The 27917-nt window shown below is 35.5% G+C and overlaps 1 protein-coding gene across 7 annotated transcripts in view; it reads right to left on the reverse strand.

Annotated features, from left to right (window-relative positions):
- Nucleotides 1-27917, reverse strand: part of PTPRD (protein tyrosine phosphatase receptor type D) — a 443338-nt gene that overhangs the window by 199023 nt on the left and 216398 nt on the right. For all 7 annotated transcript variants that reach the window (XM_064502356.1, XM_064502355.1, XM_064502354.1 and 4 more), the window contains exons 3-4: nt 20155-20300; nt 15793-15934 (exon numbers count right to left, since the gene is read on the reverse strand). In XM_064502356.1, the coding sequence (XP_064358426.1) occupies nt 15793-15934; nt 20155-20300 (288 nt within the window). The remainder of the gene's footprint in view (nt 1-15792; nt 15935-20154; nt 20301-27917) is intronic.

The raw sequence follows: 27917 nt of genomic DNA on the forward strand, positions 1-27917 counted from the left end.
TTGGTAGGCAGGGCTAGAATAAACAATGTTCCCAGGATTTTTAGGTATAGATACAATAGAAAATCATTCCTCATTTAATTCTCTTCACAGAACTATTTTTTTTTCAAGGAAACTTACATATGTTATCTTCAGTGTATTTTACAAGAGGGTAATAAAATTGATAATTTCCAAATCACATATATTAAAATCCCAACTGACTTTATGATTGCTCTTTCCCTACCCCTTCTTTTTGTATATTGTACTCTTACTCTTACTTCATTTAAAACTTACTTCTTTAAAACTTACATATGAACATACGTGTACTTAAATACTTACACACTAAACATATTTGAATTTGAAACAAAGAAAAAATCCTTAGGTGCAATGCAAAGCACATAAAACAGAGCAGACATCTTTTTGCAGAAGAGAAAAAGCTTCCAAAAAACCCAGAAACCACTTATCTCTTTAATTTTCACTACTTCATTTTCCCTTCACCAATAACCTTTATCATGAATCAACCTTTTAAATGTTCTCTTTTATTCAGAAGGTTAATTTCACAGGGCACAATAATTACTGAAGCTGTCACATACATGCACCAAACCTAAATATATAAAATTTGGTGATCTCTATCCAAATGTAACTACCTACTCAGTCACTTAATCATTTAAGAACTCTATTTTAAATTATTAAAATTTAGAACATACAGAAATGAAGTCACTCTAAAATGATGATATAATTATGACATAGTTATAATAAAATTATAATAAAATGATATAAACCTTGCTGTGTACCAAGAAAATACAAAGTTCTTCTGCAACATGGAAAGAAAGGGAAAAAAAATCTATTGAGTAGGAAGGGAGTAATCTCAGAGCAATACTATGTCATATGCTATGCACAATATTTTTAGTCCATTCTTCACATAAGATTGTTTTGGAAGCTAGCAAAAAGAAAATTAAGCAATGTTTGTTCTTGTTTTCATGTCCATTTGAACGCTAGCTGCCAGGATTACTACATATAAAATAATTACCCCAGCGAAATCATACACATTCCGTTAAAAAGCTGACTGCAATAATTTTAATTAGTATCTGCAGGTGCTACCTTTTATGTAGGCAATAGCCAAATAGCAAGGACAATTTAATATTAATGCGAATAGATAGCATTTAACTGAGACACAATGACCAATAATCTTGTTTCATCTTTACCTATGCTGTCAGAGGCTTGGATGTTTCTCTGGGAGAGTGGCTAGTTTCCGGCTAGTATTTTTGTTAAATAAGCAACTACCACCATTAGTCTCTAGGCTGACTATTGTCAATCACTTCACAGGTTTCTGTACTCCTGATTCTCGTCAGTTGTTCAACATGTAGCCTTGCTCTCCTGATAATTTTTTTGACTCAAAACTGTGATCTTCAGCACTTAAATCTTTCTAAACAAACAGCACCCACTGATGGCACTTGCTGTTAAAGTATAGCAGAAAGGTACTGAACATATTCAGACTTGCCTAATATCCAATGCTGCATACTGCAACGTCACCCACTGCTGACATCCACAGCCAAGAATCCTCAACTTCCCTAACTTCTAAAGTATCAGGAAAGGGCTTCAGAAAATCTATCAGAAGTGTATCTTAGATCACCCTTCTTCATTTTAACCAGTAATCTTTTAAACAACTTTAAAAACATAAACAGACTATATTTCTAACATCAAATTTACAGTTTGTATATTACACATCATGAAAATAATTCCTACAGGAATTGTAATAACACAAAGAAAACAAAACCCTTGCATTCAATGAACCATTACAGGTTGCAGGCACATCTTCAGAGGACAGCACAGTGCATTGTTCAAAAAAATGCACAGTGATTCTGGCTTACAGGGCAAATGAGCATTTTTCCCATTCTGTCTGCAAGCAGGTACATTAGGTGTTCCCTAACACTGATCTAGACCCACTGATAGGAAAAAGGTTATGTCAGCTTTGAAAATATCACTCAAACATTTGTCTCGAATGTTAAAAACAAGACAATAATTTCATTTTAAAACATCTCTTGCATGCTACAAATGGGAGGGAATGGATGGTCCGGTTTCAGTCTGTTCTTAGCATCAGCAGTCCTTCATTTGTGAACTGTCTTTATACCTATGTTGCATTAATACAAGGTGAAGAGATATTTGTCATTCACACATAGGGAACAAGTGACTCTATGAGCAGCTTATTGCATATACAATCTCCTGAAAAGATAACAAACAAGAAAATTGTTCCTTGTTAATTTTATGCAGGACGGCCTTCTAATAGAGGTATGCTTTTTCTCACTACTCTCCAAGTCTCTCTCTCTGTGAAGGAACCAGGTAATTTCTGCCTATTATCTGGACAACCCCATCTCCTTCTTCTGAAGAAAGGGTATGAGTAGCTGTGTAAAAAGCTGCAGAGATATCCAGGAAGAGAATGAAAGTCTGCTACTTTTTGACAAAAAGGCAGCATTGATCTGTGCCACTACAGGCATTTCAGTTTTTCTGTCAGTGTGTTCACAGCTACCTGTTGAGTTCTAAGCTCTAAAAATATGGATATATTGTTGGCTGGTGAGAAGGTAGATGGTCTACCATGCTGCTTGAGAAGGATTCTTCAATATTCATGCGCTTTTAAGGGAAGTAGGGTAAAAGTTGTTCATAGTGCTCACTAGGACTGATGAAGCAATTTGCAAGCATGGATAGCTTTTGGGATCCAGAGAAGTCTAATGAGGTGGTAAGGGAAAGGGCCATTTGGGAGCCACAACACTCCCGGTGCTTTGGCTGTTAAGTCGGGTGAAACAGTCACAAGTTCCCTGGCATGTGGAATGCTGCTCTTCTTTTGGGATTTGTGCTGTCACGGTTGGAGTCTGTATGAGCAACATCAGGATCATGATTCTTCCTGTTCCCTTAGGAAATCAGAAGTAACTGACCACCGACCTAACCACGTGATCTTCTCTCCAGGATAAAAGTTAAGTTGCCACATTTCCAATATTCAGTTTTAGGAACAAACCCCATATGATCAGGCCAGAGATGCCTTGTCGCATCCTAGTGGAAATAACTGAGGAAATGCATTGCCAGGACAACCTTCTCCTATTAGCTTCTTCTCTAGTAAAAGGCAAGTAGTCTTGCAAGCAATTCTGTCAGTAAAAAGCCTTCTTGACCAGTTGCAGAAGATGAAAAAAAAGAATTCAGGCTGATGATTTCTTGTTTACAAAAGAGCAGATGGTCGTTACCATCAAATGTCTCTCTGAAGGCATGATGAATTGAAGAAGAAGTCACAGCATCACTCAGTAAAATTTATCTTATTTTTCTTGCCAGTCTTTCAGAAATAAGACTTGACCAAAAGCTGACCTTCTCCTCTTGCTTCAACAAACATTGGCTTTGGACAGTAATGAAAGGAATTTCTCTGCCCACTGGACAAATGGATGGATGAGTGCATAGAAGAGCTGGGACTCGGCCACTTTCACAGGAAAGGATGATCATGGTTGATGCACTGTTTTAATAGTCAGTCTGCACAGAGTACTTACATGGTCTAAGAAAAGGGAACTAGTCAATTCTAATGAAAAACAGGGTATTGCGCGGGAAAAAGAAAACAAAATGTATGGAGGTAAGAACAGTTGGAAAGAAGTATCTACCTGGGAAATGCTAACAATTACCTTATTCATTTTTAGCAATCACATCCTTTCTTCTTTTTTTTGATAAATTTTAAAATGTGGAAGTTATCCAAATTTTCAATTGCTATTCCTTTTTCACTCTATTAAATTGTCATTACTCTACAGGATTTTCCCACTGAGTGACACTGTGAGGAGCCTTGTATGACAACTGTGACTGTCTTAGTATAATCTGCAGATCCATTTGACAAAAGAAAGTTTTTAAAGTCACCACCCTAAAACTAAACTTCTGAGCTTCTACGAATTGTTGTTAAGGGCAGATAAAGAAATGAACAGTCCTTTTACCAGAGAACACTCAGCCCTTGTTCCATATATCAGCTTTGTCCTAGCAATAGCTTTTGTATGGGCAGAAAACATGGAATTAGCTATCAGCTTCCTTGACTGTAAAATCAAAAAACAATCACTCAAAACAGTACAAAACACTTTGCACCATTTTAGTTGGCTCCGAGTTTCACCACTGCTGCCATCTAATGCTCAAAAGCTAGATTTAATTATGACGGTATCCAAAAATTCATGTTGTGTAAAATAGAGTCAATAAGGTTCCTAATAGGTTCAGTTTTCCCCTTTCTTCAATGCAACATGATCATTTCACTGTTTATTTTAAGCAGACACTAAATCATGAAAGTAATCAATATGAATGAGACATTAAGAAAATGAAAAAATTCCAAGTAATATTTACTGAAAATGTAAAACTAATTCTATCATACCCTTAATGATTAGTTTATAACCCTTAAATACTGTTCTGGTGTTATTCCAAAACATTTAATCTTCCATTAGACTAAGGGAATGTTATCATTGCTCATGATTTAACTGTAATTCTCTTGAAACTTGATATTTTACTTAAAGCCCAGGTTGTGGACTCCTGTGATCACATAGGCATCTTAGTTTTTCAGATGAAATACCTAGAGACTTTCTATTTCTTCTTACTGAATATAAAAAATTGAAAACTGTAGTCCTACAAGATCAAAACCCATAACCCTCCAAAATTTCAATCATTAAAATAGTCTAATTATTTTTAAGCTTACTACATGATTTCAAAGAAACACACTTACATTTTCCGAACAACTGGAAATGACTATAGTGCCAGGAGGTTGTTTTTTCCCCTACTGTGTTTTATAGGCAGAAGTAAATTAAACTGAGTTACTCTAGATCTATTGAAAACAGAATGTTTCTGGTCTTCTGTCCAAATTTTTCTCACCACCTCCAGTTCACATAAACAAATCAACTAATTATCACTACTTCTCTGCAAAGCAGAATTAGATGAATGTTGCTGGTTTCAGAGCCTAATCCCATCAATATTAACTGCTGAAGATGAAAGCATTCTTTGTAATGTTCAGTCTCAACCCTTATTCCTGTTCTTCCCTCTAATATAATCATACAGCCTTAACAAATCTTCCCATCAGGTTCTTAGTTCTATCTTATTTGCATTTTTAATCTAAAAATCCAGTCTTAAACATCTTTTACCAACTGATGCCTTATCCCACCCTTATCCTTTTCTGATGCAATAAAATTAATTTCTGTAAATGAAAAAAATATGCTAATAATTTGTATCTGAAACATCACCTTGTGTATTTCACTTCGTATTAGAGCAAATGTCTCTACCATACACATCACATATTTATCTTCCTACCTTTCATGAATGGCAGAAGTTTGAAATGTTGATGAAAATATATTTTTAAAGTCTAATCTATTAAATAAAATGGTCTTTTGTCAGTTCTCAGCCAACAGGAAGGCCAAATCAGATAGATTCTTGAATTCCAAAGGGCTGAAATTCTGGAGGTTTTTGCTGCAACCAAGTGCTAGATTTAGAATACATAAAATTAGGCCGTCATTTAAGGATATCTATCTACTCACACAGTCACTTAAGTTTAGGCAACTAGTTACACACAAAAAATATGAGTATCTCACACTAAGACTAATCTTAAGACCTATTCATCTGTCGAGGAATTTATGTAAGAAACAAAATTTTCAAAGCATCTGAGTATACGCCTCAGAAAACAGAGAGGAAGTGCTCAGTCTCTACCGGAGAACCTACCAATAAACCTAGATTTAGGTATCTAGGCTGGAAAAATGTGACTGTTATGGCTTGGGACTTTTTTTTCTGTTTGTTTTTGTGGTTGTGACATTTTGCAGCTAACAACCAAACTAACAATGTGACTGATCTGAAGTCCAAAGAAGACAACAGTTTTCCCACTGACTTCCACATACTCTGAATGCAGTCTGTGATATGAAACATGCCACAGCAACAAATGATTGCTTTGGGGCTTACTAATGGTTTTCTGAACTTGGCATCATCTTCTTGCCATAAATCAATTTCCAAGTGACAAGTAGCTTTTTGCAAAAAATTCCTGGCAACTTTTCAGCCTCTCAATTCACTTTCCTGGAAAGTCATTTTGCTGTAGGTATAACGAAGAGGATTCCCCAGATAGTCTTCTTCCTTATCTGTACAGCCAAACCCAAATAAATCTGTTTGTGAACAGAGAGGTTGTGTATACGGATTTGTTTATCTTAGAAACTGTGCTGATAATGCCATTTAAGACAAGACGATATATTTTATTAAAATAAATTTCATGCCTACTGAAACCATGACAGTGCAACAGCTGAAACAATGGAATATGTGGGAGCCAAGAAGAGTTTCTGAGCTTGGTACCAGGGTAGAAGCATATGAAGTTCAGGTCATTAAATAAAAAATACACTTTGTAACTGCCATTTGTAGCAGCTGTCATGGATTCCCCTGCTTTATGCATGCCTTCACAGTCTTCCAGTAACAAAGAAGGTTCTTTCTCAAGTTAGATGGGATACAAAAATATTTCTTACAGTTCCAGGATGAATTGTTATTGAAAAGCAGGGAATCTGAATGGGCACAAGAAGACTATTTCATGTTCAGACAGAAAAGTTAAATTGAAAATTAGGGGATTTGTGAAACCAAAATGTTTGACATTCTCTCTTATGTGATCTTTTTAAATTACTGCTTAAAATACGTAAGTTAAGCAGTGTAAAGGCAGTAGCTCCTAAAAGATGTCCATGATATGAAAGCGCACAGTATCATAAGTCAGGATTCAGGTGCATTGGTGGTCTTATTTGATTGTATTTGACTGAAAAGCTTGTTGAAATGCTTCCACTTAAAAATCTACCTCATTAATCAGTTTTGCTGTTGGCATCTTAAGCATGCACTAACACTGTACTTCACAAGATGCATTCAATAAAAAAAAGTGGTAAAATGCTACTATTACTAGCCAACATTTAAAGTCCTAGCATATTCTTGTAGTAGCTTTATAGTAAATCATTCTAATGGAATAATTTAAGTCACAGGGAAATTTTTCAGATAATGATTTATCTATTTATAAGTGAAGATGAAGAAATTCCATTTGCTCTGAGTGGTGACTTTGTAAATGCATCTTTGCTACAAAAATATGTGGAATTGTAGTAAGTCAGCTGCAGAACTTCATGTCAGTTTACAGCAGGCACTGAAATACCTGATGTGATATGTATCATAATAGGATTTAATATCATACCTAAGCCTCAGAGTATTCATAAAAGCTTCTTTGCCCCCACATGGGGCCACTTTAATCCTAGTTGCTTCAGTCTCCTACCATACTGATGCAAAGAAATCTCTTATTTGTTGTATCAATTAGAAGTCGTTGCTTCAGAATTGTTATCATTCTGAAAAAAACACCTTTTTGTTTTAATAGAGTTGAATTAGATCCTTTTTAACGTTTTTATGTTTGCTGAAAACATTTTGAATATTTCAGTATGTATTCTTTCTTTTTGTTTTTGTTTCCTAGGTAAAATCTTAGAAAACTTAATAATCACATTAATAAATACTATTTTATGAACTATTACCAGGTCAGGCAAGTAAGCTGAAGTATTACATAAGCTTTCTTTAATTTGTAAATTACTTTTTCAGATTTACACGAGGAAGCATTCTTACTAGATTTTTTTCTGTATTTGAAAATTAGCACATATTGCATTAAACTGGATTTAATTTTGCTGTCATTCAATACACTAGTGTGAAACATATCCTACATTTAGGCAAACATTTCTATCATCTTAATGGTGCACTTGACAAGACATTCACAGTCACAGAAACCATTAATTTGGAAAGCTGAAGACAGACCTACTAGATGAATGTCCCTTTCCAGAAACTGGCTTGGTTTTGTTATGCTATACTAGGCATCTTATAGGCATATTTGCTGTGGTAACAATTAAATTGAACCCTATCAAACTGCTAACATCACTCGTTTCCCTACACCAAACACATGACATTATTAAGTCACTGCTTGAGCTATGAAACATTGTATCATGTCCTCAGACAGATCTGTAAAATTACGCGTTTTTTTAATCAATATGAAAGAATTCTTCAAGAAAAAAAGTCCTTAGAATACTGCTGCTACTTTTACTTTTTATGTTGTGCAATAATGACAACTATACTGCTACTAAATATTTTAAGTGTACGCAACAGTGAGTGGACATACATATGTTCAAGTTCCAAGAAAACCTGAAGCCACAGATAACTGTAGTAGGAAACATTTTCTAGTGACATTTGGCTTTGATGAAGACAGTGGTTCTATGCTCACAAACAATGAAAGCTTGTATAATCTTAAGCCCTTATACTGAACCAAAGGGACTCTACACGAGGCCAAAAGGCTTAAATATAAAGACTAATCACATGAAAAGGGACTGCAGTCTCAGAATTCTTGTTGTAAAAAAAAAAAAAAGATGGTGGCTTTCTACGACAAACTAATTTTTACTTATTTTTACATATCTGTCAAAATAGAAAAACAGCAATTCAATTTACAAATAGGTAACAACTCAAAATTTGGACTGCAGCTTTATTTAAATGGCATACCTTACGTCCATGTAGAAACAGAAAAAAGTCAGTTTCTTTTACATATGTACACAGACAGATATACATATATTCCTGTTGCAAAATATCAAAATTGTAGCACAGAAATTCGAAAACCCATCCTCACTGAGAACAGCTAGCAGCTGTGCACACAGTTAATCCTCTGACTTTTCTTGTAATGACAATTCATAATACCAAGTCTGCATGCTGTTTATATACAGGTCAGAGTTTTTGAGGAACCAGACTACTGCACACAGAAGCTCAGGACTCTTCAGAATCAGTAGATTTCATTTTAGTTTGATCAAATCCCATGCTTTCATGTCTTGAAACTGACTCTGCAAGGATAGACTTGCAGAAGAAACTTTCTGCTAACTTCTTTTTCATAGTTCTCAGTGCCATTTGTTCATGACAAATTTCTGATGATTTTGGGATGACTGTCTAAGAAAAGGAAGTGGATCATCATATGTATCAACAAATAAGAAAAATGTTTAAAACAAACATGTTTTAAAACTGATCTGTTCAGGATGGCTTAGCTTGCATTTTCCAAGTGGCAGACATATTCTTATTCTCAAAAATGCCTATAATACTATACGCAGTCATTAGATCCTACAATGGGAATACTCAGATGTGGGTCATGCTAAAATTAGTCACTGAGCTCTTGTCCGAAAATATTTAACAGGTGTACATTCTTAGCAAAAACAGTCTGGTAAAGAATTCTTTCAAGCTAAATAGGACTGTTATGTTTTTGTCCGGTATTATTTCAATTCCTCCTCTTAGATCACAACAACTGCCAGACATCTATTTATGAACAGGAACATATAAGTTTCTTAGTTCCCCCCCCCCCCCCCCCCATATATATAAAAGTAAGAACAAATCAGAAATAGCCCAGCCAGCTGGCAGATTTCAAAACAATATTTATCCCTTATGGCTCTCCATACTGCCCTATGTTAGGAATTTAGCATTTCACACTACTGCTAATATTTCAAAGCTAAAATTCATCTTGTGAACAGGTACAAATATGTGAAAATGAAATAGTTTATTTTGTAGTTTTGGAAAAAAAATACGTGACTGGATGAAATTCAGTGACAGATGAAATTCAGAAATGAATAGAAGGGAGGAAAGATGAACCTTTATGAGTAAAGAACTGTAGTGAGGATAACTAGTTAGCTAACGACAATAAGAAAAATTCCTCTCTATATATTCACTGAGCAGATATAACTGAACAATCAATCATGTTAAAATAATATGTAGGGCAACAGACACTGGAAAGAAGCTTCATCAGAAGAGAATATTGTTTATAGGAAAGTAAGCTGGCACAAATTTCTCAAAAAAATCTGATGACTATAGAGACTTTCTTGAGAAATTTTAAAAGGTGTTTAAGTTTAGCACCATATGCTTAATTTTCCAAAGTAACTAATCATCTCTAAAAGTCTTGATTACAGGAATTTACATCTGAGCACAATCAACACACTTGGTACTGCAGTTTTATTCTTTTGTTTCAAGCCACTGCCCTACTTTTCAGGACAAGCTTCTTAACATATACCTATAGATTTATACTAACTGTGGCAGGTTCCTCATAATAAAATGCTGTGCATGAAAAGGGAAAATTCGTCTCTATAACACCACGTCTGAAAACTACTAAGAAAAAATGTGGGAACAAGCAAATCATTGATTAGTCGGAAAAACTTACTTGACCAATTTTGAATCTAGGGAGATGAGTGAAAATGTAAAAACTATTAGCTATAAAAAATCTGAAGCACTAGGCAAAAACTATTCAGTTAGACAATTTATGACTGTTATTCCATAACTTTCATTTATTTTATATGACTATCCTCCCCCCTTTTTTATATAGACCAATAATTCATTGTTTCAAATTATACTGCACGGAAGGCAAATGTTTTTGTTTAACTTTTAACCAAAGAAAATATTTCAAAATAATTTATAATATTGCATTTAAATAATTCTAGTGCTCGACTACTTCATAAGCCAATTCAGGTAATCCGCATCCATACTAAAACTGCCCATAAGTTTTACACATATTGGCCACCTCTCTTTTTGCTTCACTCTTTCAAAAACTCCTTTTGTGTGACTGTCAAGCAGCTGAGTCTTTTTCCCTTAATCTTCCTTACGCAGCTTCCCAGCAGAGACTTTACAACATAAACTGCAAAGAACTATTTTCACAGTAGGGACAACAGTTATCACGTTCAGAAAGAGGCATTAGTAAGATGGGACTGTAATGAACATGCTAATTCTGGTCACAAGGTGTTACACAGTCTGCCGCATGATCATTGAAAATTGTGAAAGTTTTTTGAGAAAGATTTGGCTCTTCAAACTTCTTCTCAAGCTATTTATGCTTGAGCTAAATATCTGTCTTCCCTCTGCACGCAGTTTTTGCATAGGTACTTTGTTACCTTCATTGTTTCTATTTATTCAACTTTTAAGGGTCTTCTGTCCTACTAGTAGTCCCACTAGCAAAAATCATTGTAATTATAGAGTAAAGTCAGGTAAATGCTGTTATATGTGGTTTGCAGAGCTCCAGTTGGAAAACAGTAAATCTCTTCCACTATGCAGCTAATGCCCATAATAAACACAGATCCGTCCTCCCACTGGTCTAGGAAATGAGAGGCAAATCACAGCTTATTTTTGAATGTTACAACTGTGCCACTCCATTTGTCTAATTTCCATGCCCAAAAAGACAGTTGTCCCTGAAGACAGATTACTTCAAAATAGTTCCTTCTCATCTTAGTACTAGTGGGTACAGTAAGAGTACAGAAATGAACATATATTATCATGGAATCTATTGCTGACAGAAGAAGCTGTAAGTGTTGAATGCATCTTTTCCTTTTTTTTTTTTTTTTTTTTTTTTAAATCTCTGGAAATGTCCTGCACTTTTGTGTGTCTAATAAAAATCACTTCCCTCATTTATACTTCTCTATGTGTATCACTGGACAAGGAAACACTGTTCAGTAAATATTTCATTTTTTATTGCATGCACCAATGACTGTTTGACATTAAATCAATCAGTTTATTAAAAAAGGATATATAAGGATCAGTTTATAAAAAGGATTATCTGCCCTAAGCACTTTCCATAGAAATTTTACTTTAATTATTCCACTCATATACAGTGTCTGTGTTACAATGATGCTATGTATCATTATTTTTTATAATACACAATATTATCAACAATAATAGAGAAAATAGTGAGCTGAGAAAATAAGCTGCCTTCTGCTTACATGCCTTGTGTAATTCTCTCTCTTTACTTGTCAGACAGCAAAGAAAACAAAGCAAATAGCAGTGACTGCAGAACATAAATAGGTCTTCTGCTTTACTGGGCTTCTCCAGCCTTCCCTAAAACCTGCACTCCTGTGTTCTACAATCCTCTAAAATATTGAAACAATGCAGTTGATAGTTGAAGCTGAGTTTGTTGAGGTCCTCACAGTCTGGGCAGAACTTTGTCAAAGAATAATAATCAAAAAATAATTTAAAAATGCAAAAAAAGTGGACTCCTGAACATTGATAGCATAGAAGTGTTGTTGGTTTCTCTACTATGGCAGTGGAAGGAGACAAGTTCTTTTCTCCTTCCTGAACAATGCATACACTTGCACGTGTTGCTTGCCAGCATACTTTCTCGATATCCATAAAAAAAGTCTGTGATCCACCATTTGCAAGAGTGAAGAACAGCATAAGGTGGCTTTAATAAGTGAATTGTCAATAAAAGGAAAGCCACCCTGTAGTGCCAGTGGTGCATGGGAACAGCCAACGTTTATCGTGCCTTTCACTGCCCACTGAACATTGATAATTTTAAACGAATGAATCAAAGCATTGTTCCACTGACATGGTTCTCAGCACAGACTTTCAAGACAAAGAACTCCAAAAGAAGTAACAGTCAGTGGTTTTGGACATAGACTCCTCTTGTCTGGAAGGGGACTTCCAGACACCTTTAAAAATTCCTGTACCCAATCAAACTCAGCACATTCATGGGTGCAATTCTGTCCTGCAAAGCAGCTGCCTGCTTTATATATGGAACCTACTTTTGATTTTCTGTTTATCTCAGACATTCAGTCTTGGTCCAGAGAGCCACAATATTCAGCTTAGCACGTAAAAGCTTTGCCTGCCTTAGAACGTGACTTGATTTACTTCAGTAATGGAAAAAGGCCCAAACCTGCATCTCTGCTAATGCCTCAAAATGAAGACAGCTGTAGCTGCCTTTTCTGCCCTCTTCTCACATTGCAAAGTTTCATACTCCAGAAACCAGACTTCATTTATATTTGTAGTTCTTACAGACACAGTATAAGAATCTAATGAAACAGGGTAAAACCTGTAGTGCCTAAGGTTACTGTTTCTGTAGTATAGCTTCGATAGACAGAAAAACTGTCATATTTGGCTCAAAAATGTGGATACGTTAGCAAAAACATTGTCGTTCTGTGCTGCTCAAGTGATTTGTAGCAGTTGAGCTGGATGAAGTTAGAAACAGTAAAGAATATAAGTGGACACTTTAACTCCTGGGAATATCCTGACTTCACTAGCTTCCCATAACAGCATAGCGAAGCATGGACATCGTGGGTTGAATTCTAACATCCTCCCCATGCTCCTCTGTTGTCTGAGATTTGGCACAAGTGCTAAGTTGGGTCTCTGACAGCACTGTTATGGCAAGATTTAAAGCACATATTTAACGTATGTGCACATCTTTCAGCAATACAGAGTCATACGCATACCGCATGGAAGAGCGAAGCCTAAGTGGACCATGGATGCAACTCACTCCAATCTGTTCTTCATTTCATTATGTCTCAAATTTCTTTTCACACCTGTGTTTATATATTTATTCCCATAGCACCTGTTTGAGGCAGAGATGCACTCTTTCCCACAAAAGTAAATCAGATGGAGTCTTTTCCACAAGATTAAGACATTACAAGATGGAGATTTGTACAGTATTGAAGAGTAGATGCTTAAACTAGGATTACCTATCTTCCAGGCCTTTAGCACTGAATTACCTTTTGTCTTGAAAATCAATATGACAAGTCAATGTATTTATAGTTCTTCATACCTTAACCCTGCCAAAATTACCTTATGGTGTGCTCTGTTATTCTGGATGGTTCCAGCTTTCTCTAATGCTACCTCTCCATTTCAATCTCTAGTCTTAATATGTTCATGAACCTCTTACCAATTTCAGAATAAAACCGTAAATCTAATCCTGGGCCCAAAGTACACTCCATCAGCTACAAAACAGAAATATTATGGCTGGAAATATCATATATATATAGAAAGTATATAGATATATTCATATATATGTATATTCTATATATAAATACATATGAAAGAATATATATATATATATTCTTTCAGATTTCATACCTTTTAGACAATTTTTAATTTAAATTTAATCTACATCAATTTTAATTATTTAATCTGACAACTATTAAAATTCACTTTTTGTTCATCACACACTCGCATATTCTTATTTGCTATGCAGTTTCTTTACAGACTTGTTTCAAATAGCATTGTGCTATTTGTAAACTCTACATATGCCTTAGCAGAAATTGAACAAATAACCAATATGAGTAGGAAAGAAACAGATAACATTTCATAGACTGCCAATTTTGATACTCATCCAAATTCTTTACCCTTTTCAATCTCTATTGCCCTCAGTAGAGACATGAGGGTTGGTTTTTCCCTTCTTAAAAATCCAAAGTGAGAATCGTTGGTTTAGGACTGCAGCTTTAAAAACAGATGCACACTTATTTAAGGACCGCAGAGTCTTGTAAACACATTTAAAGAATTCATGTATTCTACCCCTCAATGAAACTCTGTAGACATGGAATACTTCTTCACCTAAGTTTTCCCTTCATTTTTTGCTTTTTTTCTCTCCTTCCCTTTTCCATCTCCCTTAACATATTGAACTTGCAATGCAGTATGAAATGTGGTTTTATTCTTATTTTTAATAACACAGGAGCTGTGAATAAAACGGTTTTTTATCACTTAAAAAGTAAAAGGAACAGACCTTACGGAGTTAAGAATAAGTACGTCATGCTGTTAAAACATGAACCTAACTATCAATCTTTACGCTTCATTGGCTAGACTGGGAAGAACTTTTGAAAGATAACAAAGGGAGCAATCATGGCATTAGAGATAACAACTTTAAATATTAAAATGTTTGCTTACACCAGATTATCATTCAGAAAAAAATGTGTAAGTACACAATATTATTTTTGACTGCAGCAGTAACACTAGGACTGTCCACACTGATCAACAAAGCTCATAAATATATAAGAAAAAGTCTTGTATTATTCTTTTTTGGAAATCTAATTGAGGGAAAAAAAGAGAAAATAAACCTCCTCGTCTCCCTAAATTTTGGAGGGTAGAAGGATAAGAAAAGCAATTTAAGCTATATGTTTTACAAATAGTCTTCTAAATTCCATAAATCAGACTGTTCATCACCTGTTAATGTAAACAAGCCCCTAGCAGTATGTTCACAAATCAAATAATGCTATGCGATACTGGAATACAAGACTGCAATCTTCAGCTGTAAAAGGATCCTTCCAAACTGAAGAGTGATATTACATTATCTCCAAATCCAGTTTCCATTTATCTCCAGTAGATGAAACAAAACATTTGACCATGAGCATTTACTCCTGTTAGTACTTTCTAGACAATAGACTTGGCAGGACATTCATGTCTTCTTTTGAGAGCCATTTAAAAAGAATGAATTTCTCCTTTACCATTGTCAAAAGCTTTTTGCTGAAGTAAAAATATAATTCAAGTGACTTGCAGGTTTGATAAAAAAAATCTTTTTATGTGTGATATCTTGTGGTAAAAAATCTTGTAGCAGCTTAACTTCATCAAAAAAACATTTCTGCAATTTTCTGCCATTTTCTGCCCTTTTCTGCAAGCACAAATTTATGTGTACATGCTGATCATGCAAAGTACTAACATGTAAACCAGATATATTCATAAAACATTGTTTTTTAATCAATAACTGATACAAGTAGCTCGTTCTATATGCAACCTCCTGTTTTACTTACCTGTGGCTTTATTTTGAATGATAGCTTCTATTCTTCAGTCTACTCTGTAGATCCCTCTGCATCATTTGGCATTACCATTTTATAGTCAAAAGTCAGAAGCATATTTTCAAGTATTAAATGAAGAAGTTCGTATTTAATAGCATTAGGCCTATAATACTGCTCATTTAAAAAAAAGAAAAATTGTACTTACTCTCCTGGACTGCAGGAAAACCCTACTTTTACAACAGTATAATACTTTCAGCTCAAAAAAAAAAATTAGTTATGTTTATGAAGGACTTACCACGTAAAACAGTGAGCCTTGTGGACACACTTATTTCACCGACACTATTGGAAGCAACACATTCATAAATAGCTTCATCTCGTGGAGTCCGCAGTGGTTGTATTCTGAGAACTGATCCAGATCCATCGTCAAACTCTATTACCTATTGAAGGAAACAACAGCTGTCACAGATGTTGTTACAAAGGCCTACCCCTGAGTTAATCTGTGCATGAACAGTGAACTATCAGCACTTGTGATATCAAAGCCAGGTTTGTTTTTCAGTTGCACATACAACAGCAAATTCAACACAGGTGGGAATACATTTAAGTGCCAATGCCATGTAACACATACTGCTGTTCAGTGAACATTCAATTGCCACTCTAAGATAGTTTAAGGAAAGGATAGGACAAAAAAGCAGCTAACAAGGTCTGTAAGAAAACAGTTCAGAACTTAACGCCTCTTGCTTTTTATCCTGAAGCTCATCACCAGTCCCCCTCTTTTCTCTTAACTTCAGCACTTTACTTTCTTATGCTGGTTACATTCATTTTAATTGCTGCAGGCTATACTCTCATGCTCCTCACAGAGCAGAGGCCACTCTTTCACGGCGTCCACAACCGATAACAGCCCAGACGCTTCTGAGCAAGGCACGGCCACTCAGCTGAGCTATGCATTTAGCCCACAGGACATAACTGTATCCAAAGTGTATGACAAAACATGCGACCAGTTAAAAGACTAAACAATAAGGACATGCTTTGTGGTTTAACTTTCAAACTGCAGTATTTACACAAGAAATATCCACTTTCCTATGAGAAAGAAAGAATCGAATGGCTCTTTCTTCTTTCTTGTTCTGCAATTTGCAGAGTCCCTTCAGACATTGGTGAGTACTCCATTTACTCCAGGCACCAGAAAAGCCTTTCTAATGGCTAAATAGTAACAACAACAACAACCACAACCTCCCCCTTCCTACTTTATATCAAATTAATAAAATAGATTAGTACTACCATCAGCCAGATGGTACTAATTCAAAAAGTATAGTTGTGATTCTTTTTTATGAAATAATTAATATTTGGGCATAATCTCTACATACACATACAAAAAATATACAGAAATAATTTATATATGTACATGGTTGTGCATGTTTGTGTGTGTGTGTGTGTGTGTGTGTGTCTAATCTATATGCATTTAAGCTACTCAGAGCTCTACACTCACTGAGACAAAGAAAGAGAGAGAGCACAGGAGTCAGGAACTATGAATACATGCACATTACCTCCCCATATACATTATAAGAATTGCATGCTTTCTTCTTAGGAGCGGGAGAGGTCTAAATGGGAGTAACATAATAATCTGTTTTTCTGAGCAGAAATTGGTTCCATAGCCCATAGGCTGAATTCCTTTTCCTTGTCCCTTAAGTAAAGCCATTGTCCTAAACAAATCTAGACAACACAAAGATCTCCATCGGATTTTAATACAAACAAAAAAAACCTAGCATTCTTGATAAATTGACCTCTGAGAGGAAATGGAAACTTTCACAGTCTTAAAAAAAAGCCTAACAATTTGCATATGAAAAATGAAAACACAGGATGCCAGTAATCCCAGTCATTATACATAAAATTGTTATTGTTTCAGTCTGAATGTTAAATAAGCCTAGAGGCAAGATGGCCAGTGGACAATTACAGCAGATTGGTCTAGGTAAACACTGCAGAGTTCAGGTTGTAAGCCTGGTGACTCCAAAATAATTATCATAAAACGGATTTACTTCCTCTGTGATTAACTCTCCCCTTTTCTCCATATCACAGGTAGCTAGTTCCTCCTGGTCCTCATCTACTGACAGAGATGGCTTTTAAAGGCACAGATTTGTGTGGGAATAAAATCAGCTTCGTGCCACAGGGTAGAATGGTGTGATGTTTTATTTGTCTTTTTCCCCCTTCTCTGTTTCCTTTTTAAGTTTCTCTGAGCAAAACTCCTTATTCGAAGAAGAGGAAAAAAGAATACTCCTGCACCAAGTTCATTCATATCATATATTTGCTATGTAAATAAAAGATGCAAGATTAATAGCAATGTCCTGCAAAGTCTTGCCTTTGTCTTTAATTTTAGAAACAGTATATGTCTGTCATTAACTACTTGGGCAACACACAGCTGTAAGAACTATTCTGTGAGCAAGACAATTTCATTTTCAAATACATAGTAAGGCCACTGTCAAGAAGGAGGGAATAAACTATTTGCTCCTCTGTTGCTAGTAAGACAAACATCATGTAGCTCCAGTTCCAGCAAAAAAAAAGATTCCGGTTAGATACAACCAAAAATTTTTTCATGTTAAGGTTCATGAAACTGCAAGAGACCATCCTACTTTGTAAAAACAAAAATATAACCCCCAGCATCCCTGGGGAAGGAGATGGATTTAGATGGACCCTTCAGGTCTTTCTAGCTTTATTTACTATGCTTTTATAAAGATGAGTGGCCAGGTAAACCATTTTTAATGTCCTGTATTACCAAGTAATGAAGCACAGGGACACATATAAGATACTAATCTGAGAGAATAGGAAAAGAAACCCAACTAATTATTTTCTTATTGCTGTATTTGACAATCTCAGATGTTTCTTTTTTTCCCCAAATATTCCATGTGCATACTCTGAATCTCATTTCTACTGTTGATTTAGTTACTATTTACAGATTCTATAGCATGAATTAATGACCTTATTTTGGATGGGAAAGGAAGCTGCTTAAAATGTTGATGTGCTCTGTACTTTACCTCGATGCTTTGTAAGTACTCTGCTCAGTGGTTATAATAAACATGATAAAATTCTTTGTGTTTTGTATGTCTTTGAAATACATTCCATCCTACTTGACTGTACAGCTTGTTCAGCATTACACTGAAGGGATTTTTAAAACATTTTATATTAAACTTTTACGGTTATTCAGATTTTTTTATGGAAATAAAACCATTGCATTTTTGCTTATTCTCCCTAAAACCAGGTACATAGGTACACAGAAAACAAAATATGAAGCAAATAAAACACCATGCACTGCAAAGTAAAACTGAACCAACACAATAAACATGTACATGCCCAATCTTTCACTGCTTAGAGCTGACCTTGATTGAAATGTTTGTGATCAGAATGGGAAAAATTGCATAGAGTTTATGATAAAAAAAAAATTCTGATTTTCTCCCCTCTATCCAATTACAGCTCTGCATATGCTCTGCAAGGTGCAAGCCATTTTTGGCACTAGGACACATTTACATTTATTCCTTTATTTCTCATATTGTATTAAACATACTTGCAAAAAATTATATTGGCTAGTGAACATATTGATAGATTCTGTTCACTACCAGAAGAACTTCTATTGTTTTTAATTATTTTTTAAACAGAAAGAAATATAAAATTTAGTCTACACAAGAAATGCAATTCTTTTCTGCTCACCCGAGACTAATCTGAAGGCGCAGGGCGAGCTACCCTCTGAAATACTACTAAAAATGAACACAGACAAATTCAACAGTGAACTTTTTATATGTGTGTCTCAGATGATTTGCTTATTAAGTGTATATATAAATTAGTAATAGTCATTTGCCAAAGAGTTATTTTCTTTATGCAAAAGTCTCTTATTTAACACAAAAAATACGTTGTGAAGAGACACAGCCAAAATTACACACAATCAACCCCAGTTTTGGTATCCATCTTACATGCCTTCTCCCATTTTGAGTTTTTCACTCAGTTCAGAGGTCAGTCCATATTTGATCTTAATTGTTCCTGCTGCTAAAAGAAGGAATAACATTTCTTGCTTTATTTCTCCAGAAGACCCACTATCCTTTGAACAGATTATCTTCACTGTTTCCTTTAATTGATGGTTATGGAGGGAGAGGAAACAGCTTTCTCTAAAGCCTTTTCCAAGGCTATTGTTAAGAAAAGAATCAAAAGCAAACCAGTTTTATACATCCCCTCCAGCAGCAGGAACTATAATGTCCCTCTCACATCTCTGCAACAGCGGTAAGCAGCTGTGGCAGCAGAAGCAGTGGCAGCCTAGGTCTGTGTTGGGTGCAGACTGTCGCAAGAGGAGGTGGTTTGCTCTCTGGAGACAGCAATCACCGCTCAGATAATTTTCCCTCATCTCCTTCATGGAAAAGATAGCAGGGTGAACAGAAGCATGCAAAAGCTCCCCAGCTAGATCATGCTGATTTAGGAAACAGAGGCAGCAGTAGTTTTCTCTTTCATGGTGCTATGCACAACCAGTTTGCAAAATAAAATCTTCACAAGGCTGCCCCCATTAAATTATTCCCGACAGTCACAGCTATTTTGCTTAATCACTAATAACAAAGCACACATACTGGGATTAGAAGCAAGGTTAGAATTAATGTTTTTCAGAGGAACAGAACAATGGACCTAATACCTCAAATCTCTGATTGCTGACTTTCTTTCCCTTTTTGTTCCAGACAATTTTAGGTCTTGGGTCTCCTGTAGCTTGACAGATAAATGAGGCGACTCCTCCAGAGACCCCGGTCTGGTCAACGGGAGTTCTTGTAAACTTTGGTGGTGCTGAAACAGAAAAATAAATAACAAAATGAATTTAAGCAGTAGACATGAAAAAACATGTCAAGATTTCAAAATGAAAGAGGAAATGTTTTGTTTCTCCAGTGATGGTATTCACCTGTAAGAGATGGTGTTAAAAAAATAACTAAAAGGTCAGGAAAGCACTTACAGATTTTACTTGTGAAATTTATATTAAAACAGGAGTGTAATAGCATCAGAATAGCAAGATCACACATTATATTTTATCACCATTATAAATAAAAAATTGAATTTGTCGTCTGTTGCAAAATGAGCTCATCAATCAGCTTGAATAAGATCATGATTCATGACTTGATGTTATGATCACAGGATGTCATGAAAACAGACTTCCCACCTTTGAGCCATTAAAATCAGTGACATTTAGGAGAAAGTATTTGCAAGTTTGCTCTGGTGGATGTAAAAGCCTATGGATTAAGAGTCTGGGCAGAAAGGACTTCAACAGAAGAGAGATTTATGCTTGTCCAAAGTTTCACATATAAGTCCTGTTCACTTCCAAATTATTCTATTGTCAGGAAGAAGTAGTGAAAAAAAGATCCAACCATTGCAGGGACAACAAAGGAGAGAGAATGGGAAAAAAATACTAATAAAAGTAGGAGAAGAAAAGAAATGCTCATTATTTTTCTTTTCTCTTTCTATTTTTTTTGCAATGTTATTGAATTTCAGTTCTTCGTCTTCAGGTGAAACAAGACCTTCAATTACATTAAGAAAAGATTTCTCCTGATGAGTAATATAAAAATCTATGAAATGATGTTTAAGAGTTCATGAACACAATTACATCATTCTCTTACTTAGCGGAGTAGCTTTTAGAAATCCAAAATATTTGAAGATGTTGATTTGAATAGTATGAAATAAATACTTATAAATAACAAAGAAAGAGTTTTGCTGTATGGTCTTTCTCAATTTTAAGCTGTTACATACAGCTGTTCAATAACAGCTGCCATAATTCATTTTTGCTGTGCTCTTTAACTTTCAATAAACAGTTCCTCTCTCTTCTCAATCTCTTCGGTTGTCTTCACCTTCTTCTCTTAGTCCTGACAGTTATGTATTTATACCATGCTAGTGTTTGTTTTTGAGTTGCTGCTTTTCACTTCTAATGTCTAACCACTTATTCTGCTAAACTGGCAGGCAATACTTCTTGTCAGGTTGTTTATTAACAAGCCAAAAAACAGCAGGCTATAAGTATGTACATAAACCATGAAAAATCTTGAAATCATTTAAAATGTCACGAAATATGGTGTGGCCATTATCATAATCAAACACACCGTGTTGTTGTATATTGCTAAATTACACATGAGATGTGGATTGTCCTAGGTGTATGAAACGAATTGAGTCTTTTTACCCCACCGCTAATATGTGACGTGACAGAAACATAACTAATTTTCAAAAATTCATTAAAAATATGTTCATGAAATCCCCCCCACCCCCCATTTTCTTTAGCAGAGATGTCAGGCAAAATAATTATTGTTACAGTCTCAACCTTTCAGAATGCTCTAGGATCCCTGAAGCCATTCACTGTGCTAGTTTTGACGACCGAGCACTACCTGTTAACTGAAAACACAATACCTGAAAACAAGTGCAACCGCAAGGCTGAGCATAGTAAAATAATGTGCCATGGGAGCTTATGAAGGAACATCTCTGATGACAAAAAAGCTCCAAATCCACAGTGACTAAAACACAGAATTACAGCAAAGAAACTAAAAATTATTTCCCATGTCACAGACTTTATGCCTGACCACAGAAAAGACAGAAATATACTCTGATGAAGAGCATCTGGGTTTCACCAAAACTGCTAGCTTTGAAACCTTTTCTATGCATGTATTAAATTAGCACTCTGATATGTAAAAAGACATGACTGAACCTGGTATGTTGATATTCTGTGGCACAAGTTGTGATTGTGTGTCATCAAGTGAAAACTGATGCACTGTCATTCTCTTTATATTCTTTCTGACATACTGCAATTCAGTGTTGCACCTCAAACCAATGAAAGAAAAACACTGCGTGGGCAAAGTCCATCAGCACACAGTAAATCTGGATAGTAGCTCACAGGCAGCTTTTAAATCCTAAACATATTCTACACTGATATATTCAGTGACTGGCCCACTGATAAACTGCACATCAGTAAAGTTAGTTATTTCCTTAGGGACAAGGTTTGTTTTTCAAAATTTGCCAGATTTATCATGCATTCAAAGGGTCAAGGAGGAAACGCCATTCATTTAAGAACCACACGGTGCAGTCGTTCCTGCAACATTTAACTTAGCTATCCTGGGAACAGGAGAACAACAGATATTTAAACAACAAAGGAAACAAAAGCAACAAAAAGTGCTACACAAAAAGCACTTTGGACTACGTTAAACTAGACCTGTAAAAAGAGAAAAAATATTCTACCTTTGGGTTTTATACCACTGCCAATCACCATACTGTCTATGTTTCTGTCAGCACTTTTACTGATATAAAGTAAATTTTAGTAGTGATAATAATAAAAAAAAGGAGAAGTAAAGAGGAAGTCTTTCCCTCCATATCAGACAACCAGAGACAAATTCTCCATTAGTGCATTAGATTCAGGTAAATCCAGCAGACCTTGTACCAGTTTACACCTTAAGACAATTTGTCTTCTCAATTAAAATATATTCTCATGCTGCAGAAGAAGAAGAAAAAAAAGTCTTCACCTCCAAAACTGTGCAAACTGCAGTGCAGGTTCACATAGCAACACCTATAAAACTAAGCATTTTCCTCAAAGCTTAACAGGTTTTAGAGCCCAAACTAGTTTTTCTGAAATACTTCAGTTAGCACTGGGGCCAATGTAGTGAAGAAGGTCTATAACTGATAGGCCTCTTAAAAGAACTACTGACCAGCTTCTGCAGAGCTTTAGCCACAGAGTGGGGCTGCAGAAATAGGGATGAAAACCTAATATGGCTTTAGTGAGGAGGAGAATAACAGTGTTTTTTTCCAGTACCAAGCTGAATTTCTGCTGGACTGACAATTAGTAAATGAGTTGTCTATAAACTAATGGCACTTGCTATGAAGAAGCAGAAGCAAAAGATGAGAATAGTTGTTATGTAATGATTTAATTCCCTATTTACAGAGATTTCTCAATAAAAATGATGTTCTAACAACACTGTACAGACTACAGTATTAACTGCATTAAAGAAAGATGTTTCATATTCCAGTGTGGAAGGGAATGGTGATAATCTTTGAGTCTCATTCAAACTCAGTTGGGAAAAATAGGGTTACATGGCTGGTCAAAGTTTCCTTTTGCATAAGTAAGCAGTGCCTCTAAGAAACCATTGACACAACAGTACTCCAGTTTCTAATGTCAAAAGAAAGACTGTTATCATTAAGGTATCGTACAGTACGAGAGAAGTTAGATTATTATTAAAACAGATCATTTTAGTTGAAAAAGTAGAGATATTAAACATATATGATATAGAGAACTAGAGAAGTCATAGTAGTCCTGGACAATTCACACGTTTTACTGCACAAAAAGACAGGTTTTATCAGTTCATCCTTACATTCACAGAATAAAATCTAATTGGGCAAATCAGTCAAATTCTCTGCATCAGGCTCAGGAATCACATGAGAAGGATAATATCCGCATATTTAATAGGTGTTGTGAGGATTAACTCATTTATGGTTAGGAGGCACTCAGACTATGGTGCCGGCAAGCCATGCAGACAGACTGGTATCATTCAATCCATCTTTTCAACATACTCATCTCATTACATATGAAGTGACCATCATCAGTGTATGAATATGTGAAATTATACCCAGACAGAACCAAAAATAAAAAGTAGGACTTGTTGCCTTTATCTTTACAAAGGTTGTTAATTAAAGTTCGACACAAATTATCTCCACAATTAATGCTGTCAGTTTCTTGACATTGATTCTGACCTAAGCTGCTAGGCACTCTGATAGCAAATACAATTATGCTGCACACACAGTTCTGCTTATTAACATGGGGGCAATGTTGATTGAGAACTGACAACTATTTTTAATCTCCCTTAACAACTGCAGTGTAGAGTCCAACAAAAACTCTCTCCGGCACACTTCATTAAGCACAGCAACGTATCTACATGGGAACCTTCCAGTGCAATTAATTCTGCCACAAAAATCAGATGCAATAGGTTACCAACTATCGTATGACAGCTTATTTCAGCTTTTTTCAAACTCTAATTGGTCACTTGAACGTTTCAATAAAAATGACAATTACAGAAGTGTAATTAAAATAACAAAAGTAAAATGCAGTGCAAATTTGCTAAAATCAGCACCTCATATTTCTGAGTGTATTGAACTTTTAGGTTGACATAACCAAAACTGCAGTAATATTGGCTGTTAAACACAAAAGCCATAATTAGCTCTTTTTGTTGTTGTTGTTTTAACTTGTTTATTTATCAGTATCTATGCAGATATTTATGTTTGTATTGAATATTGATAAATTATCAAAGAAAATTGTACAACAGAAGATTTCCATAACCTGGAGTTATGGAAATTTCCACAGACTTTGCCACCCAGGGCCTAAGGGTTCCCCCCTCCTCTGCTGTTTCTTATGCACTTCTTGCTGGGACTACCGGGAAGCTCATGTGATGGCTACTGAACTATTGCCAATTACAGGCTGATGTATCAAGAAAAAATGAATTTATTGGTAGTTCACCTTAAGTATATTGGGCTTTAAGTTATTTGGGTTTAAAGACTTCAAAGCTGTAGGAGCTCAGCTGCTGCTTCACAAGCAGCCAAGCTGTCCCTTCAGTGGACACAGGAACTTGTGAAAGACAGGTAGTTTACCACTACTGGGGAATAAGTTATCCTTTTTTTTTTTTGCATATTACAGCTATAGAAAATATACTTTTAACATGCAAACACATAACTGATTTGGATCTGAACTTGTCCATGCCTTTGCATGAGCATAAGACATCTCCTCCCTCTTTCTCATGGTTTTTTTTCCTAGATTTAAGTACAATTCTGAACTTGTAGTTGTGAGCTTATGTAGAAGAATGATCTAATGCTGTCATCTGAGTACAAGTAATACTTGTCCACTGCATTCAAATAAAATGTCTGACAAAATGTTATTGAAATGAAGAGTCTCCTTCAGCCCCCTTCTTTCCACAGTTACTGAGAGCTATGCTTGAGGTGAGACTCTTTTTTGGAAATAAGGACTCTAATTTAACAGATGAACATGAGGATAAGATTGCTTTAAAAGCAAGAGCTAATGTAGCACAAGGTCTGCAGCATAACTATAACAAGCTCATCATGTGGACGTATTGTGGACAAGACGCACAGAGATGTAGACCTTTACATGTGTTTGTGCCTAGCCTCTCTATTTGGGGTATATGGAAGGCCTTGGTGTGCCGTAATTCAACTTACACTTAAACTTCAGCACGTTCTTGAAATACAAAACAGTTTTGTTTCTTCAGAAACCAGAATAAAAGTTTCCAAACTTCATAGCCTATCATATTCTTTGTCAGACTTCATGGCGAGTGTGAATAGAGTAACAAAGACATGGGGAGAAACTTTAAATACGGTCAGATGTTCTTTCTAAACCACTTGTTTACTGGTAAATTAGCACAAATGATTACAGCTTACATTACAGTATCTTGTGGTTGTAAAGGCCATATTTTCTAGCCATGAAAGCTGAAAGATGATACTCTTTCAACTGTTCCCATCAAACCTTTGTAATTCGACACTCAAAAATGCAAGTTTATCACAAAATAAATAATCTAGTCTGGCAGATGTCTGTGTGGCTATAAACACTTTTGAATAGTGGGCACAGGCACAAGGATCACTGTCATGTGGTATAGAGCCCCTGCATATTACTAGTTTAGTGACATCAAGTTTCAGTTTGGTATGTGTCTGGCTCGAACTCAGTTATAAATTCTGAAGTCATTCTTCCCATTCCCAAATCTACAAAATTCCTATATAGGAAAAAAGTAATCAGAAATACCCTTTATTCACTCTGTGTTTCAGTTTGTAATATTTGCTTTGTCTGACTGACTTATCAGGAACTGCGTAAATACGCTAAGTAGAGAGGCCATAAACTGGTTTATGTTCAGTAATGATGGAGGTTCTTGTCCTGAAAAGCAAAATGTAACTATGATAAAGATGAATGAATAGGCAAATGTTGCAAATAATCTCAGCCTGATACTGTACAGACACATTACAAATGAAACAAGAGTTATTGTTCTCACCACAATTCCTCTAGGAGTTAATATACTAAAAAAGCTATTATATATGCACAATATTTAATAGAAAAGCTTTCTGAGCTCATTTATTTTCTTAAAAAGAATGTTCAAAGCAGACTCATTTACAGCATTCACTGCTAATTTACTCATTAATCATAATTTGTGACATCAGTTACGCTGATCATTGTTAAAAGCAATTACTTTGCCTTAAGTCTAACCTGCACTTACAATGTACCTGAAAATTGGCCATGTAAGAGAGTTAATTAGCTTTTTATTTCTAAAAGGATGAGCAAGAATTCGTATTCATAAAATCTCTATAAGAAATCCCAAAGTTACCTATTGGTATGTTTCTAAGGGCTCTTGGCTGTCATGCATAAGCTGGCGAAAGTTTCCTACTTCTCACCATAAATATCTTAAAACTGCACCACCCTCAGTCCTTCAACACATACAATCTTCTAATGTTATCATACATTCTCTGGGCAGCTGAATACACACATTATCCTGTGAATGAAAATGACCAGTTTTTGTCTTTTAATTATTAAATGCAATAGAGCTATGCCAACTCATTCCAGATGAAGACCTTGATCATTCCAGAGGAACATCTTTGTTTATAAAAATTATTTGGAGGTAGAAACTCAAGTTTCCCAAAATCCTGAGTGAAGATAAGGAAGCTACTTCACTTTACATGCTCCACAAAGTCCTCTTAGCAATCCAGCCCTTAAGACAATGCAAATACAAACTTTATAATATAATTACATTTGCCTCCCCATCTTCTCTCTGTTCCTTGTATCCTTCTAAAAACAAAAAGACTCAGAACAAACAATTAGGTCAAAAAATGTCATTACATTTTTCTTTTTTTTTTTTGATTTACCAGTCATCTCCCATTCCCCAGCCTCCCATGAGCCACAACATGCACTCCCTACAAATTTAATAACAGCTCAAAAAAAGATTGTTACTTCCTGATCTCTCAAGGAAAGTATTAAAACTCAAGCCTGTCTTCATGTTTTAAGTTTTCTGCAATGCACAGCATCAGGTTACTAGACTGACCATAGGGTCTGTTCTTGCCCGAAATACAAAATGGAATGACATACTTACAAGGAAGGCCTTATAACTAGAATAGGTAGGTTACATTTTTCCAAAAGGTCTAATGTTAAAATAGCACGTTCCTAATTTATATCCCTAGGCTGTACAGACCTTAGTACCAGCTCATTTCATTGTGGATTATGCATGCTTTTCTAGACACAGACATTATCTGAGCCCCAGGGACATGGGAGGAATCCAAACCAACACAGACAGCAGCAGACATTTATTTGCCAACTAACATCACCCCTGCACCTCACTCCCACACTCATTTACAGTTTATATTATTAACTGAGAAAACAAAAGTTTTCCCAAACACCGAGAAACTATG

The sequence above is a fragment of the Dromaius novaehollandiae genome, chromosome Z, assembly GCF_036370855.1.
Source record: "Dromaius novaehollandiae isolate bDroNov1 chromosome Z, bDroNov1.hap1, whole genome shotgun sequence".
NCBI classification, from domain to species: domain Eukaryota; kingdom Metazoa; phylum Chordata; class Aves; order Casuariiformes; family Dromaiidae; genus Dromaius; species Dromaius novaehollandiae.